This window comes from Eptesicus fuscus, chromosome 19 (assembly GCF_027574615.1).
Source record: "Eptesicus fuscus isolate TK198812 chromosome 19, DD_ASM_mEF_20220401, whole genome shotgun sequence".
Lineage (NCBI taxonomy): Eukaryota > Metazoa > Chordata > Mammalia > Chiroptera > Vespertilionidae > Eptesicus > Eptesicus fuscus.
This window is the reverse complement of record NC_072491.1, coordinates 3,897,949-3,913,007: the sequence shown is the minus strand read 5'-3', so window position 1 is coordinate 3,913,007 and position 15,059 is coordinate 3,897,949. Positions and strand designations below refer to the sequence as shown.

General features: G+C 51.6%; 2 protein-coding genes across 9 annotated transcripts in view; both read left to right on the top strand.

Annotated features, from left to right (window-relative positions):
* Positions 1-10,602, top strand: part of PHF20L1 (PHD finger protein 20 like 1) — a 57,449-nt gene extending 46,847 nt beyond the window's left edge. For all 8 annotated transcript variants that reach the window (XM_054708539.1, XM_054708538.1, XM_008156602.3 and 5 more), the window contains 8 exons: positions 936-1,043; positions 1,559-1,723; positions 2,319-2,500; positions 3,389-3,488; positions 4,764-4,959; positions 5,913-6,279; positions 7,487-7,649; positions 8,864-10,602. In XM_054708539.1, the coding sequence (XP_054564514.1) occupies positions 936-1,043; positions 1,559-1,723; positions 2,319-2,500; positions 3,389-3,488; positions 4,764-4,959; positions 5,913-6,279; positions 7,487-7,649; positions 8,864-9,006 (1,424 nt within the window). In that variant the 3' untranslated portion in view covers positions 9,007-10,602. The remainder of the gene's footprint in view (positions 1-935; positions 1,044-1,558; positions 1,724-2,318; positions 2,501-3,388; positions 3,489-4,763; positions 4,960-5,912; positions 6,280-7,486; positions 7,650-8,863) is intronic.
* A 4,343-nt stretch (positions 10,603-14,945) lies between these two features.
* The window catches only part of TG (thyroglobulin), a 158,235-nt gene continuing 158,121 nt past the window's right edge, over positions 14,946-15,059 (top strand). Inside the window, exon 1 of the mRNA XM_054708536.1 lies at positions 14,946-15,012. Within this exon, the coding sequence (XP_054564511.1) occupies positions 14,946-15,012 (67 nt within the window). The remainder of the gene's footprint in view (positions 15,013-15,059) is intronic.

Sequence of the window (15,059 nt, the reverse complement as noted above, 5' to 3'; positions counted from 1 at the left end):
GTGTGTTTAAACATCTTTAAATCTGTGGCTATTTAAAAATAAGCTGCCAGTGAATATTGTGATACTTTGAGAATAAGTAGTCATTTTTCCCAGGCTATCTTCTTTAAACGATCGTATAAAAAAGTTACTAAGTTTTGTGCTGTCTTTTCTAGCAGCTGTGCTATAATGCCTAAAAGTTTTGGAATAATAAGGACAGTCTTAAATACTCTACAGTTTAGCTACTGAAGTGTGGTCCCTGAGAGTTGATTAAACCTGGGTGATAAATCGCAGACTAACCCTTTCTGAGTTGGAACAATAGTTGAATATCTGTGATGGATTAATTTTAAATAAAATATTCTAGGATACTGCTTTAACTTCCATTTATTTTCTTTAAAGTACACATGATTGGGTAAAAGGAAATTTTAGAAAAAGTAAGTTTAATGAAATACATTTTTTCTTTGTGTTTTTAGTTTTCACTCTTGTACACACTGGGGAAGTATTGAAAGACTGAAGGAATTATTTATGGGTTGGTTTAATCTCTCTTATTTTTCCAAAGTAAAGAGATCATCAAGTTTTCTTTAATCTTCTAGTATATTTTTATTAAATCATATGTGGAAATGCTGAGTCTCCTCAGATGGTCTGAAATTGCGGAGCTCATTTCTTGCCACATCAGGAAGCTGAGTTATATTCCTCATTTAAAGATGTTAACTACTGTCTGTGTTAACTTCAAGGTGTCAGGAGTTGGGATTCTCAGCACTGCTAATGAAGACCCCTCTTATAGTCCAATAAGCTCATCAGGAGCTCCAGACTCAGGACAGGAACAGTTTAATTGAACCCATCACTCTGGGCAGGTGACTGGAATAGCTGATTCAAACGTAAATGCTGCTTTTAGGTTAACCACAAAGGAACCACTCAGGACCGGGCTGATTCCTGAATCACTCACTCTTGTCATTTAGGTAAGAGAAAAGAAAAGGATAAAGAACGGAAAGAGAAGAGAGACAAAGATCACTACAAACCAAAACAGAAGAAGAAGAAGAAAAAGAAAAAGAAATCTAAGCAGCATGGTAAGTATATTAAAATGGTGATTGCCTTTTTTCCCCCCAACTTTCCTCTCTTCTTTTACCAAAATGGAGGTAGGACAAGATCCCCTTGTGGATGAGAGCTGAGAAGTTCCTGTAGCTTTCCTTTATCTTGATAATTTAGAAAATAGGAGCTAGGTTTATAAATTAAGCGGTGTGTAAATTAATCTTTGCAACAATTAGAGACTTCCATTCACACCTTATGGCAGACTAGATACCCTGACAGGTACCCTTGAGTGGACTGAAGGAGTTATTCTCAATCTAGAATTTCATCGTGCCTTGAATCAGCTTTCAGGAAAACGTGAGAAAAGCAGTGATAGTCTATCGGATAGCCTGCCAAACCCAGTTGATGAGACGCAGAATCATCTAGCTAGGCGTGGATGGGAAGAGGAAGTGGTGGCGTGATCATTATGTGTCTAAAACATGACCTCATCACCTTTATAGCGACTCTTCTTGATCACCGGGCACTGTACTGTTGGTTTGTGTGTCTGGTGTTGCAGATTATTCAGACTATGAAGACAGCTCCCTAGAATTTCTGGAAAGGTGCTGCTCCCCGCTGACTCGGCCTTCCGGGACCTCCCTGGCTCTGCGCAGCATGTTCACGGAGAGGAACACCACGTATCAGTACCCGAGGGCGATTCTGTCAGTGGATCTCAGCGGTGAAAGTATGTGAACTAATGCTTAAAGCAGGTCTCAGGTTCTTTAATGTGGATCTGAGGGTAGAACATGCTGTTTTGAGGGCCTTTCTGAGCACAGTTTGAAAAGTTACTCTATAAACTCAATGGAAATGTCAACATCGGAAGTTCGAGCTACTTTTTAATGCATATAAAGTAAAATTGGCTTTATACTTCGTAGTAGGTCAGATGGTAGGAAGAAACTATCAGTTTCTATCATATTCTGCAGGTGTTTTTACATCTGTTTTCATATTCTTCACTACCAGCTTATAACGTAGCTATTCTGGTCCACATTGCCTAGGTAAACAGGCAGAGGCTTACCAATCAAGCAGCTTTTTGGGTTAGTTGGTGTTAGAATTAAAAGGTTGATCTTAACTCCAAAGATAATGCTTTTTCTCCAAATGTTTATCTTAGTCTTAAAAATGGACTTTGAATTCTTTTAAAAAGAATTTTAGCGGAAGGAAAAGAGAGAGAAACACATCAATGTGAGAGTAAAGCCTCTGCTTGCCCTTGCCCGCTCAGTGTGTAATAGCACGATCCCTTCCCACGGAAATAGGACTGTGCTGAGGGCCCTTTCTGTGTCTAGACTTGACCGACGTGGAGTTCCTAGATGACTCTTCCACAGAGAGCTTGCTTCTGAGCGGGGATGAGTACACTCAGGACTTCGACTCAACCAACTTGGAGGAATCTCAGGACGAAGACGATGCTCTTAATGAAATCGTGCGGTGCATTTGTGAAATGGACGAGGAGAACGGCTTCATGATCCAGGTGAGCTGCCTTCCTGCGGGAGGAGGGAGATTTCAGGGCTCAGCCAGTGCATCGCACTTCTGCGCGCTCTCCTCACGGTGCTGCTGGAGGCAGAGGCGTCTACCGCAGGGTGATGTGCACGGTGCCGCGGAGGGACGGGGACGTCTCTTCGCCAGAGAAGAGACTGGCTTAGACAGACTCTCCCCTTTGCCAGGGTGTGTAGTGCGCGGCCCTCAGGCGGCAGTTCCTTTCAGGAGCCGTTCGGATGGGTGAGCGCCCACAATGGCGGCGGACCTAGCCTCTCCTGCTGGTCTGCATCCCTGTTATTAGGCCGAGTGTCTCCCTCCACCGGCAGCTGCCGAAACACAGTCCCACTGGTCCTCCAGATCAGAGGCCAGATAGCCTCTCCCTGCGGCCCGGGCACCTCTGAGAGGAAAGGGAGGCATAGCAGCGTTTGGTGATGCCTCTTGGGAGATTTGGAGATGCTAGTTACAGGAATGAAAACAGTAACCTCCTTTTGTCCCCCCCTTTTCCGTAGTTTTCTCAAATAAGAAAACTACAGATTTACAGGTGGTGCTTTAAGAGATTATTGTTGCAGGCACTGCTATAAACTTGCCTTTAAAATTTTTTTTTCTTCACTTTAATAAGCTATTTTTAAGAGTTTAAAACATGTAATTACCTAAAAATCAGTGGGAAATAGATGAGAGAAATAGTTTTACGACTTTATAATGAATCACGTAATTTATCAGAGCACATTTTAATGGGTGCAAGCAGAGGGAGTGCCCGGAATAGTTGGCTGTTTCCGAAATGAGAGTCGTCTTCAGCGCTCACGGCTTTGCGGTGTGGAGGAGGGTGGCGGGAGGGCCCCTGTGGGTGGCGGGCCCGCCTGATGGCTCCTCTGTCCCGCAGTGCGACGAGTGTCTGTGCTGGCAGCACAGCGTGTGCCTGGGGCTGCTGGAGGAGAGCATCCCAGAGCAGTACACCTGCTACATCTGCCGCGACCCTCCCGGTAAGACACCCACCCACGGCGCCCCGCCCCCACCCCCACGGGTCTGGTGATGAATCCACGGGACGTCAGCTGCGCAGGACGCCGCTTCTTCCTTGCCGCCCAGACTCCGCTTCCGTATAAGATTTTCAAGCAGTTTTCCTATTAATGACTTAGGTAGACATTTCCCTAAGTTCATCCACATGGCACTGCCTTGCTGGAAGGGCAGTTCGGCGTTTTCCTGGAGCAGAACCGCCCCTTCCTGTGCTCCTGCGCACTGCCTCTGAGGGGCCTCTGCCTGGCTCTCCCCCTGGAGGCTGTCCTGAGCGTGCTCTCCTGCCCTGGCTTTGTCAGGGTCCCCGTAGAGCTGTGCACCCAGCGAATTTCAGAGCAGATGGGACCTCAGGTGTCACATGTGGTTCCTTTATTTCATGATGAGGCAACTCGGGTACAGAAGGTGGAATCTCTTGGGCACAAGGACAGACTTGACATGGCAGGACCGAGATGCAGACCTGCTCCCCTGGAGCCGCTCAGGGTGCTGTCCACAGAGGCCGTCCTCCCTCGGGCTCTCAGAGGGCACCTCTGCGCTGTCTGTACTCTCCGCTTCCGAGGCAGAATGCACTACGCGCTTCAAATAGGAGGCTAACGAGGTGTTGTCATGTCTATCGAAAAATGCCGTCAGTTAAGAAGCAGGCGGACATGAATGCAGACATTTGTCCATTCCTTCAGCGGCATGTACTGCCTGCCTTCTGTCTGTGAGGCACTGGGGAGAGGTCAGCTGACCATTCTAATGACACCTCTTTTCTTCCAGTGCAGTGGGGGACACAGACACACAACTAATAGTGGGATATAGTTCCTGTTGACACCAAAAGTACAGGATTACGTAGGGTTCTGCCAGGTCTCAGCCATGGGGAGGGGTCCCTAGTCCCTTGTCTAGAACTCTCCTTCATCCAGGTCACAACAGTTGAGTGAGAAGCCGGTGTCCCTGTCTCATTTCTGTCCGGCCTTCAGCCTTTTCAGAGGGCAGATGGCAGATGCATGCAAAGTGGAAAGTAGAAAAAAAAAAAAGTAGCAAGTAGTGCATGCAGGGTTCCCTCCGCTGGGTCCTCTGCGGCCAACACTCCTCATGGAGCCTGTCCTGGGGGGCGGGGAGTCCTGTGCCCGCCCTCAGAGCCCTGTGCCCTCTTCAGTGTGTCTTCACTCTGGAGCTCGCCCTGCTCACTGAGGATGTTAGGGTGGCAGCTGAACAGACACCTGGGGCGTGGGACCCTTGGTGACTAATGCCCGCTCCCTCCACAGGGCAGAGGTGGAGCGCAAAGTACCGCCACGACAAGGACTGGCTGAACAATGGGAGGATGTGCGGGCTGTCGTTCGTGAAGGAGAATTATTCTCACCTTAATGCCAAAAAGATCGTCTCCACGCACCACCTGCTTGCTGACGTCTACGGCGTCACGGAGGTCCTGCACGGCCTGCAGCTGAAGATCGGCATCCTCAAGTGAGTCGCGGGCCGGGCTGGCCCCATTCAGTGGGAAGTCTAATGCAGACTGAACCGCGTGGCCTTTTGACGATTCAGACCAGCAGAAGGCAGAATCGTGACTGAATAAATTGTAGCTTAAAAAGAGGGAAGATTAATAACGCCTTGCATGTGGTTACGTGGACAGTACCTATCAAAGTAAAGATGTGCATATAGTACTCAGCAGTTCCATAGCCAGAACTTTATCTGGCTGACACATTCCCACCTGTGTGCAAAGGTACACACGCCTGTCGGAGGGCAGTTGGCTGGGTGATTAGACTGTGGACAGTACAGGAAACCTGTATGTACTGACATGGCAGGATGGCCAGGCGTGTGACGTCCCGAGGAAGGCAGATGGTGAGAGCTCTGTGTGCGAGGGAAGAAAAGGCGCACGCTGGCCCGTTTTGGGAGAATTCCGTGTGCAGGAAAAGCCTGGGTACATGGGAGTGTGGCAGGGCTTTCACTCTGTCCACAGAGTAGTCAGAAGATTTCGTCCTGGGCAAGTATCACTTTTTGATTGAATAAAGATTTTAAAATGATGCTCACATAAAAGTTTTTCATATCATACCATGCAAAAATAGTATAGTGAAAATTCAGTAGAAAAAGAAGTCCATAGATCAACAGACTTACATTCATGGTGCTTTCCCCCCTGAGTACTGTTTCTATCAAATTGTGAGAATTCAAATTGTGGGTGAAATACTGGGGCAGATTAACCACAGAATATCTTTGCTTTTGTCTTAAGTCCCGACCTCCTCCTAACCCGGTTCCCTGGGTGGTGAGAGTTGGGGGTCCGTCGGCCTGAGGCAGGCACTCCGCGCACAGAAGGCAGCATCACCAGGCTAGCTGCGTAATTCTGATTGTGACACTTACTATGCATTGTACTTGTTGCTAGATTTTTTTTTTTTAATTGCTGTTTTCTCCAACTTTGCTCTAAGGAATAAACACCATCCTGACCTTCATCTCTGGGCCTGTTCTGGGAAGCGGAAAGACCAAGATCAAGTCATTGCAGGGGTAGAGAAAAAAGTAACCGTGCAAGACACAGTTACTCCTGAAGAGAAGAAGCCCCATGTGCACAACCACAAGGAGCCGCCCCGTGCGCCCCTGAAAGCGGAAGGAACCTACATAACCAGCGAGCACAGCTACCAGAAGCCGCCGAGCTCCGGCCGGGACTGCAAAGCGCTCGCAGACCCCGGGAGCTCCGAGGAGGACGACCTCAGCAGTTTTGAGGAAGAACAGGAACTGTACCTGCGAGAGAGACGCCGTGCGCAGGGCCCGGGGAGAGCAGATGGGGCACCTGCACAGGTAGGACTCGTCCACGTGTCTGGGATGGGACGCGTGCTAGGGCAGCAGAGGGAAAGAGTCCCGCCTGAGTCCCAGAGCTCGCTTCCTTTCCGAGTGCGCCGTGCCTCCTGAGGGGAAAGACGGCTTTTGCTTTCTCGACAAGAAAACACTGGCCCTTTGCACATTGAATTATCCCCTAAGTCAGAATTGTAGTATTTCAGTGAACTTTTGCCCTAACAAAAGTTTCAATTTTATAAGCACACCTAGATTCCCACATTTTATTCCAAATGGAAATGTCTGGGTGAGAACACGAACGTGCACATGGGTGTGTATATATTTTAATAGAATTTGTCTTTTTTATGTGTTAGATAAAAGGTGGCGCTTTAATCCTCTTTTAAAAAAGTTAGCATATTTGTATATACATATCAGCTCCATTATGCGATAAGTTGAATTCCTAGAGCTGTGTCCAGTGAACATCTATAAACCTCCTTCTGTTCACAGGGATTGTTAGGGATGTGCCTTCATCTTCACAAAATCGAGTTTCAATTCGCAATGCCACTTTCACGTTAGTTCTTTATTGTCTGGCTCCCTGTATCAAGTAATCACCATCAACAAATATTTGCAGAATTTGGGAAGCTTGCATTTCATAAAACTTGTGAAATTGTTGTCAAATTAACATTCCTTTTGTGAAATGGGTTATTTCTGAGTTCAGATTTGGCGTGTGTGCACCAAGCAGTTTGCACTTAAGTTTTTAAGAGTTTTCTCTTTCCCTTGCCTCATTGATTTCACTGCATCAGGCCATTCCCGCCTGCAGTTAATTAGACTTTAAACTGGTCTTGGCCAACTTTCTTGATTTTTCCATCATTGCTTTTTGCCTGCCATCTGTGTGTGTCATCAGTTAAGACGAATTGAGGGAGGGGTCAGTCTGAATTAGCTGGACATTCTAATTATAGATGTCATTAGTGAGTTCATTTGTTTATCGAGTTTTAGTCAGTACCTTTGATCCTGTGTAGCACTCCGCTGCTAGGCATTGTGGGAGGTGGAGCGGAAATGTCTGCTCTACAGACCATCAGCTGTCATTTGATTATAGGCTAGACTTCCTGAAGAAGAGTCCAGGAGTTTGATTGGATTTCGCTGATCTTTGTGGGTGATGAGGTTTATATTGTGTCTTTCTTTATGACGGTACATTACATCCAACTCTTTGTTTTTTCAATGGTGTTTGGCGAAGAATCCAGCTGAAAAGAATATGGTATTTGTTTATAATGATAAAAAGGGCTCTGAAGACCCAGGAGACGCACATCTGCAGTGGCAGCTCAACCTCCTTACGCACATCGAGAACGTGCAGAATGAAGTCACCAGCAGGATGGATCTCATCGAAAAAGAAGTTGATGGTAATTTAAGGAAGAACTAAAATGCAGCTACTACAGTGTGTAATTATGAAGAAGTTGTTTGAGGCTTTTTTGTTGTTGTTAATCCTCATTTGAGAATATTCTTCCACTGATTTTTTTAGAGAGAGTAGAAGGGAGAGGAGAGAGAGAAACATTGATGTGAGAGAGAGCCCCCATCAGGGCCTGGGATCGAGCCTGCAACTGAGGTACATGCCCTTTGACTGGAATTGAACCCAGGACCCTCAGTCCTCGGGCCGATGCTCTAATCACTGAGGTGTTTAAGGCTTTTTAAATTGTGGGGTGGAGACTGCAGGTGCTGGCCATGCCGGTGGGGCTCCCTCGCTCCCTTTACATGTGCTTACACAGCTAGCATGGCGGTCTCCAAGCTTGGGACAATGTGACTGCATAATCTTAGGGTTTGTGTTTTGTTTTTGAAGGTGGATATTTATGAAATATTGCCCTGTGCCTGCTCACAGTAACTATTAATTTAGGCTTAAACCGTCTCTACTTCATTTTAAGGGAAACTCAGCTGCTCTAACCGGAAGTTCGTTTTTAACAAAGGAGAGTAGGTGGCAATTTGTGTCCTTTTCAATTCTAATTGTCATTACTTTTTAAAAACACATAAACATACTAAGAGTCCAGGCAGAATGCAATTAATTTGCATTCTACAATTTTTATTAATAATAATAGGGGATAGTGTCACGTTTTCTTTTTTCTCTCTATTCCATGAGAGAGTAAAAGGAGACATTCACAGTGGAGTTAATTTGCCCTAGCCAGTTTTGCTCAATGGATAGAGCCTGGGGACTGAAGGGTCCCGGGTTTGATTCTGGTCAAAGGCATGCCTGAGTTGCAGGCTCCTCCCCAATAGGGGACGTGCAGGAAGCAGCCAATCAATGATTCTCTCCCATCATTGATGTTTCTACCTCTTTCCCTTTCCTTTTCTTTCTGAAATCAATCAAAATTGATTTTTATAAAAAAAAACAAACTTAATTTAAACATATATAAAGAGAAAAATTACCTAAAATCACAGTAGGTTAAACTTACCAAGAGGGACTCGAACCCTTGTGGGATAAGATATAAAGGCTGCTAAATGCTGTGCATATTGGCCTTCTACAAAAAGGGAAGTGAACTGTCTCCATCATGTTTGTAGCCTTCTCATTATACCAGTTTTGGCTGGTCTTCTAGTTCCATTCATATGTGTTGGTTCTCTCTTTTAGTTCTGGAGAGCTGGCTGGATTTCACAGGGGAGCTGGAGCCGCCCGACCCTCTCACAAGACTGCCCCAACTTAAGCGCCACCTCAAGCAGCTGCTGATGGACATGGGCAAGGTGCAGCAGATAGCCACGCTGTGCTCCGTATGACGCTGCGCTCTGACCGCCGAGCCTGCGGGAGAGGGCGGGGCGCTCTCCAGTGGGGGGTGTTCACTGCTCACGTGGCTGCTGGGTGGGTAGTAACAGCGTAGGGCTGTTTGGTCACTTCCTGATTTGTGACATCATAGCCTGGCACCCTGAAAAGGAAAATGAACAACTTTATCAAGGATGCTAATGTGAAAATCAGTTTATGAGCAAGCTACAATGACATTGCCAAGATCAGTGGAAGTGGAATGGACTCTACTGAGGGAATTGAATGGGCAGGGTTTCTGAGTAGTTGATTACATAAAACTCAAGACGCCATAGAAAGAAATACGCTGTATCTATATAGTTTGTAGTAGGGAGATCCTTGTTTATAAACCAGCATTTGGCCAAAAAAACCCACCAAACATATAGAGAGGAAACCCAAGCTCTGAGAGTTAGGAATTGCCACGAGAGCCGTCTTCTCCGCAGCTGGCCAGCTGCTTGGAAACAGACTGTTTCCGCTTCTAAGGATCATGAGCCGTTTCTTAGGTGAGGAATGTCCTTAATCGGAACACTGACGGCAGCAGCCTCACTTCCGGGGAGAACAGGTGTGGAATCGCACCTCCCTCCGATGGAATTCTGAAAGCAGACACCAGGTAGTTGGAGTTCATTGCGGGCACTAAGCTCATTGAAAACAAAACGGACTGCAGAAGGGTCATGTGCCAAATGCGGCTGATTTGGCTGAAGGAGGATTTTAGGTGTATGGGAGTTGCCCCCCACGTCTTACAGATGCCACCGGGCCTTCAGAAGCGCGCATGTCACTGCACTGCGGACGACACACAGGCGATGGCAGCACGCGGGCTTCGCGCACCGACTGATCCCGACTGTGCTCGGTGTTTCCTTCGGAAAAGCAACAGGAAATGCCCTCAGCGGGACGAGGCCGGGAGCGACCGGACGGCCTGGCTGGGCTCCCGACGGCTGGTGGTGGAATACTGGAAAAGCTGCGTTTCTGAAGATGAATTTTATTTTTAAAAACACATGCGCACTCAGAACTTTTCACTTTGATCACAGATGGACCCGTTTCTGAAACCAAAGGCAACTAAGTTGCTGTGTCAGCTCTTGCTGGGCTCCGAGCCCGGTCCCGCCCGCAGCGCTCTGTGCGCCTGTACTTGCTCGCGCAGGGATGCGGCCGCGTGGACGCTTGTTTGAAGCAAACACTCGGCGTACATATGTACATAGCCCGCACATATTTATATCTACATATCTAGTTTTATTACTATAGACTATAAGAATTGGTGGTTAACATGAAATGTTACCTTTTAACGAGACTGTTTTTAAAATTTAAAAATGTATGTACAGGTTTTGGAACTCTTAAAAAGGGGGGAAAGGCTGTTCAGAGGAGGCTGTTTGATGACATGACACTTGAATATTTTATGCCTCGTTCTGTGGATCAGTTCTAGCGGTCTGTATAGGTGCATTCTGAACTGAGAGGCAGGAAACTTGAATTTATCTTTGATAAGAATTCATGCCACTGTACATTCAGATGTTATTTAAATTTGCAAACACACTGTTCTATATGTAAGGTACTGTATGTAAAACACTTTATTAAAACGATTCCACGTACCTGGCGCTCCCGCTCGCCTCTTTGCGGCCTTGTATTTTGATGTGAAGACGAGAAGAACGTGCGGCCCAGTCGTTAGCGCTGTCTTGCCCGTGAGGTTCTGAGCCTGACACAGGTGCCAGGTCCAGCAGACGGAACCCAGTCCTGGGTGTCCCTGCGCAGTAGCTTCGTCAGACTCCACTGAGGCGTGGCAGCTTCAGTAGAGGTGGCACTGGAGAAGTTGCTTAAACGTGCACAGTGAAGGAAAATGACGTGCCTGTGTTCCCTGTGTGCAGTAAGCCTGCCCGTGCATTTCCGGATCGGTGCTGTACCTTTCATTTGTGCCTAAAAACAAGAGCGCTCCTCTTGTCCCTGTTAGTTACACCCTGGACACGGAATGTATATCTCCTTTTTCTCAGCCATGGCGCGGAGCCTCCTTACCCTGTGAGTGCCGGGGGTGGCGCCTGGATTCTTGTCGCACCCGGAGAAGCCCCTGTGTGTCTAGGGACACTCCCCGCTCAGGGCCTGGCTGTGCTACTGCGTCTTGTTCTTGTCGTGTCTTCAAATGAGACCACTCCCTCATGGCTGCCGGGCCGGAACGGGGGAGCGGGAATCCAGGTTCTTGCCCCGTCTCTGCTGACACCCGCAGGGGACAGGCCCTGGTGGGTGGGGGGTTAGGTTCCCATGTGACCTTCAGTGACTCCGCTGGGAGGTGGTGACCCTCCTACCTGTCCCCGGGCCCCTTTGGACACCACCCGCTGGGAGGGGGAGAGGCACCTTATTGTCACCACCGGGAGGGGTGGGTGTCCAGGCTCCCCCGGGGCCTCCAGGACCCACAATGAGAGGGGCTGCCCAGCCAGGGTGACAGTCAGCTCCTCTCCTCACGCGGCTGGTCGCCACCCTGGCTCAGGGCTCAGCCTCCCCAGCGGCCTCTGCTAGGGAGGGAGGGGTGGAGGCAGGTATCGCTGGTGTTTGCTGCCCCTTTCCTGGACCTGTGGCTCCAGAGATTGTTTGGTGGTGGTGGTGGTGGGGGGGAGGTGGGATGGGAGGGGTCTAAGCTTTTTGGAATTTTCTAGATTGCTGTTTCTCCAGTGCCCGGTCTGAGACACACGAGGCAAAGGGAACTCCAGGGCACTTGCTGCCATGTGGTTCCTCCGGTCTCCACTGCTCAGTCGCCTGTCTCTGTCTGTAGCGTCCGGGTCCGCTGTGCTCGGCAGGCGGAGGGCAGTGTGTCTGTCCACCTTCTGGAGCAGAGTCCAGCACCAGGGACGGCCACGATGGCCCGCAGCCCGGACCGGGAGGGTGTGTGTGGCTGTGAGTTCCCAGGCGGGACTTGGGGAGACACCGTCTCGCAGGGCCTGGCTGGGCTGCGAGGGCAGAGGCTCGGTGGGTCTCGGGTGGGTGACGGCCGATGGGTTCAGGGACAGTGACGTCTGATGTCTCAAGGCATTTCCTCCCCTGTGTCCCACTCCCTCCCCAGTTCCCCCCAGTCTCCAGGAGGCGTCCCTTAGGCACAGCCCCCGTCTTGGAGAAGGAAAGGGGTGGGAGAGGAGGTTTAGAGGTCGTGTTTGGGGCCAGGGAGAGGAGAGGTGGCCGGGCCGGTGGGGAGCCTGCCCAGCAGCGTGACGGCGGCCCGAGCAGGAGCAGGCCCTGGGGACAAGGAGCTGAGTCACGATGAGAGCGGTTTCGGGGTGCAGAGGCCGTGCCTGCGTGGCTCTGGCTCACGCTCTGCTGCTTGGGTGGAGAGAAGCACCTCTCCTGCCGCCCTCGGTGCCCAGTCCGCCTGGGCGTCGCCCTCTCCAGGGGGGTCTGAAGTGGCGTCAGCTCCCTGTCCCCAGTTCCTTGACCTCACAGCACGCGTTCCCCCAGGATGTGAATTCCAGGGTCCCCGAGGCACCGAACCCAGTGGAGCAGAGCGCCTGGCCGGGCAGGAGGCGCCGACGCCACTCGCTTCCCGGGGCCCGGGCCAGCGAGGATGACTGGGCACAGGCGGGGGGCCCGCTCTGCGCGTGCGCCCTGGTGGCTGGCCCAGCGGGCTGTGATGCCCCCTCCTGACAGGACAGCGCTGGCTCCCACGGCCCGGGGCTAACCTGCCCATACCGGGGGCGGCAGGGGCCCGCTGGGGAGCGCCCCCTCGGCGCCTCCTTTACACCCTCCCCAGTCACCTAAGTCCACATCTCATTCTCCGTTTGCCCACTCCCCAGGGCGGAGTGGTCGCCAAGCCCTGCCCGTGCTTCTCACACCCAAGGCGTGTGTCTCCCTCCGCCACCCCTACAGCCGAGAAGCAGTCTGGCCAGGGCCAGGGCGGGAGTGGGGAGGCCAGGGGGAGGCTGTGCGGGTCAGCTGGTCAGGCTGGGGGGCCCGAAGGAGGCAGGGGCAGCGAGGGTGTGTGGGGGGGCCCGTGCCCAAGGGGTGGAGTGAGGGCTTGCTGTAGGATTCAGAGGCTGTGAGATGGGAGGGCGGAGGCTCAGGACGCACTCAGGTTTGCTACGGGACAGCAGCAGCATGTGGAGGCGCATGTGGGACAGGTGGGGTGTGAATGTCTGTGCAGCACCCAGGCAGCGTGGGCCGGAAGCTTGACAGACAAGTCTGGCTGGAGCTGGAGCTGGAGCTGGAGCTGGAGCTGGAGCTGGAGCTGGTGCTGGGGCTGGAGCTGGTGCTGGAGCTGGTGCTGGAGCTGGAGCTGGGGCTGGAGCTGGGGCTGGGGCTGGAGCTGGAGCTAGAGCTGTAGCTGGAGCTGGAGTTGGAGCTGGAGCTGGAGCTGGAGCTGGAGCTGGAGCTGGAGCTGGTGCTGGAGCTGGAGCTGGAGCTGGAGCTGGAGCTGGAGGTGGAGCTGGGGCTGGAGCTGGAGCTGGAGCTGGAGCTGGAGCTGGAGCTGGTGCTGGAGCTGGAGCTGGAGCTGGAGCTGGAGCTGGAGCTGGAGCTGGAGCTGGAGCTGGTGCTGGAGCTGGAGCTGGAGCTGGAGCTAGAGCTGGAGCTGGAGGTGGAGCTGGAGCTGGAGCTGGAGCTGGAGCTGGAGCTGGAGCTGGAGCTGGAGCTGGAGCTGGAGCTGGAGCTGGTGCTGGAGCTGGAGCTGTACCTGTAGCTGGAGCTGGTGCTGGAGCTGGAGCTGGAGCTGGAGCTGGAGCTGGAGCTGGAGCTGGAGCTGGAGCTGGAGCTGTAGCTGGAGCTGGAGCTGGAGCTGGGGCTGGAGCTGTAGCTGGGGCTGGTGCTGGTGCTGGAGCTGGTGCTGGAGCTGTTGCTGGGGCTGGAGCTGGAGCTGGAGCTGGAGCTGGTGCTGGTGCTGGTGCTGGTGCTGGGGCTGGAGCTGGAGCTGGAGCTGGTGCTGGAGCTGGGGCTGGAGCTGGGGCTGGTGCTGGAGCTGGTGCTGGTGCTGGTGCTGGAGCTGGAGCTGGAGCTGGGGCTGGTGCTGGTGCTGGTTCTGGTGCTGGAGCTGGACCCGGAGATGTCGGAGCCGTGGGTTGGTGCGATTCCTCAGGAAGGCTGAGCAGAGCAGGCTTCTCGCCTGTTTCTAAGCCCACACGCTGTCAGTTCAAATTACTGTTGAGCTTTACTTTCCGTGGTTTGTATCGCAAACGCAAAAATGAGATAGTAACCAACACTGAGTAGTTATATATACAAATACTGTGTTTTTAAAAAATACGTGTTTTTATTAACTTCAGAGAGGAAGGGAGAGGGAGAGAGAGATAGAAACATCAATGGTGAGAGAGAGTCACTGATCGGCTGCCTCCTGCACGTCCCACATGGGGGATCCAGCCCGCAACCCGGGCATGTGCCCTGACTGTGACCAGGAACTGAGCCATGGCCTCCTGGTTCATAGGTAAATGCTCAACCACTGAGCCACGCCGGCCGGGCCATCCTGTCACTGATTGTGCCTGTTTTGTTCTCTGCCATACCCTCACTGCCGAGCTCCTGTCTGCTACTGTTGGGCTCTAACACAAATATTGTTAGAGGGAAAGGGAAAGAGAGAGAGAGGGAGGGAGGGAGGGAGGGAGGAGAAGGAAGGAAGGAGGGGTGAGGGAGGGAAGAAGGAAGAGGGATTGCTTTTCTCCCTGTGGGCCTGAGCCTGTTGCCCACAAAGCCCCGAACTTCGCCTTTTCTGTGTAAAGATGAATCTGGAAGCCACCCAACCCAATTCTGCACCCCCATGTCCTCAGCAAGACTCTCACCCCCCACTGGCCACACGAGTGTCCTCGGGGAGCAGACACGGGTGGAGGAGCCCTTGTGCGCAGAGAGGAGACAGGGCGGCGCTGCTCTCCTGAGTGCCCGCGGGCGGGGGCAGTGGGCACAGCAGCTCCATAAAGGCTCCCTGGCCCGAGCCCTGGGGCAGAAGCGCCTCTCCCCTTCACCCCGTGAAGGGCCCAGGATGGCGCTGGCCCTGTGGATCTTTGGCCTGCTGGCCTCCGCCCGCCTGGTGTCAGCCAACATCTTTGGTGAGTTCCCCACCCAAGGCCATGGAGCAGCGAGAGGAGGGAGCACA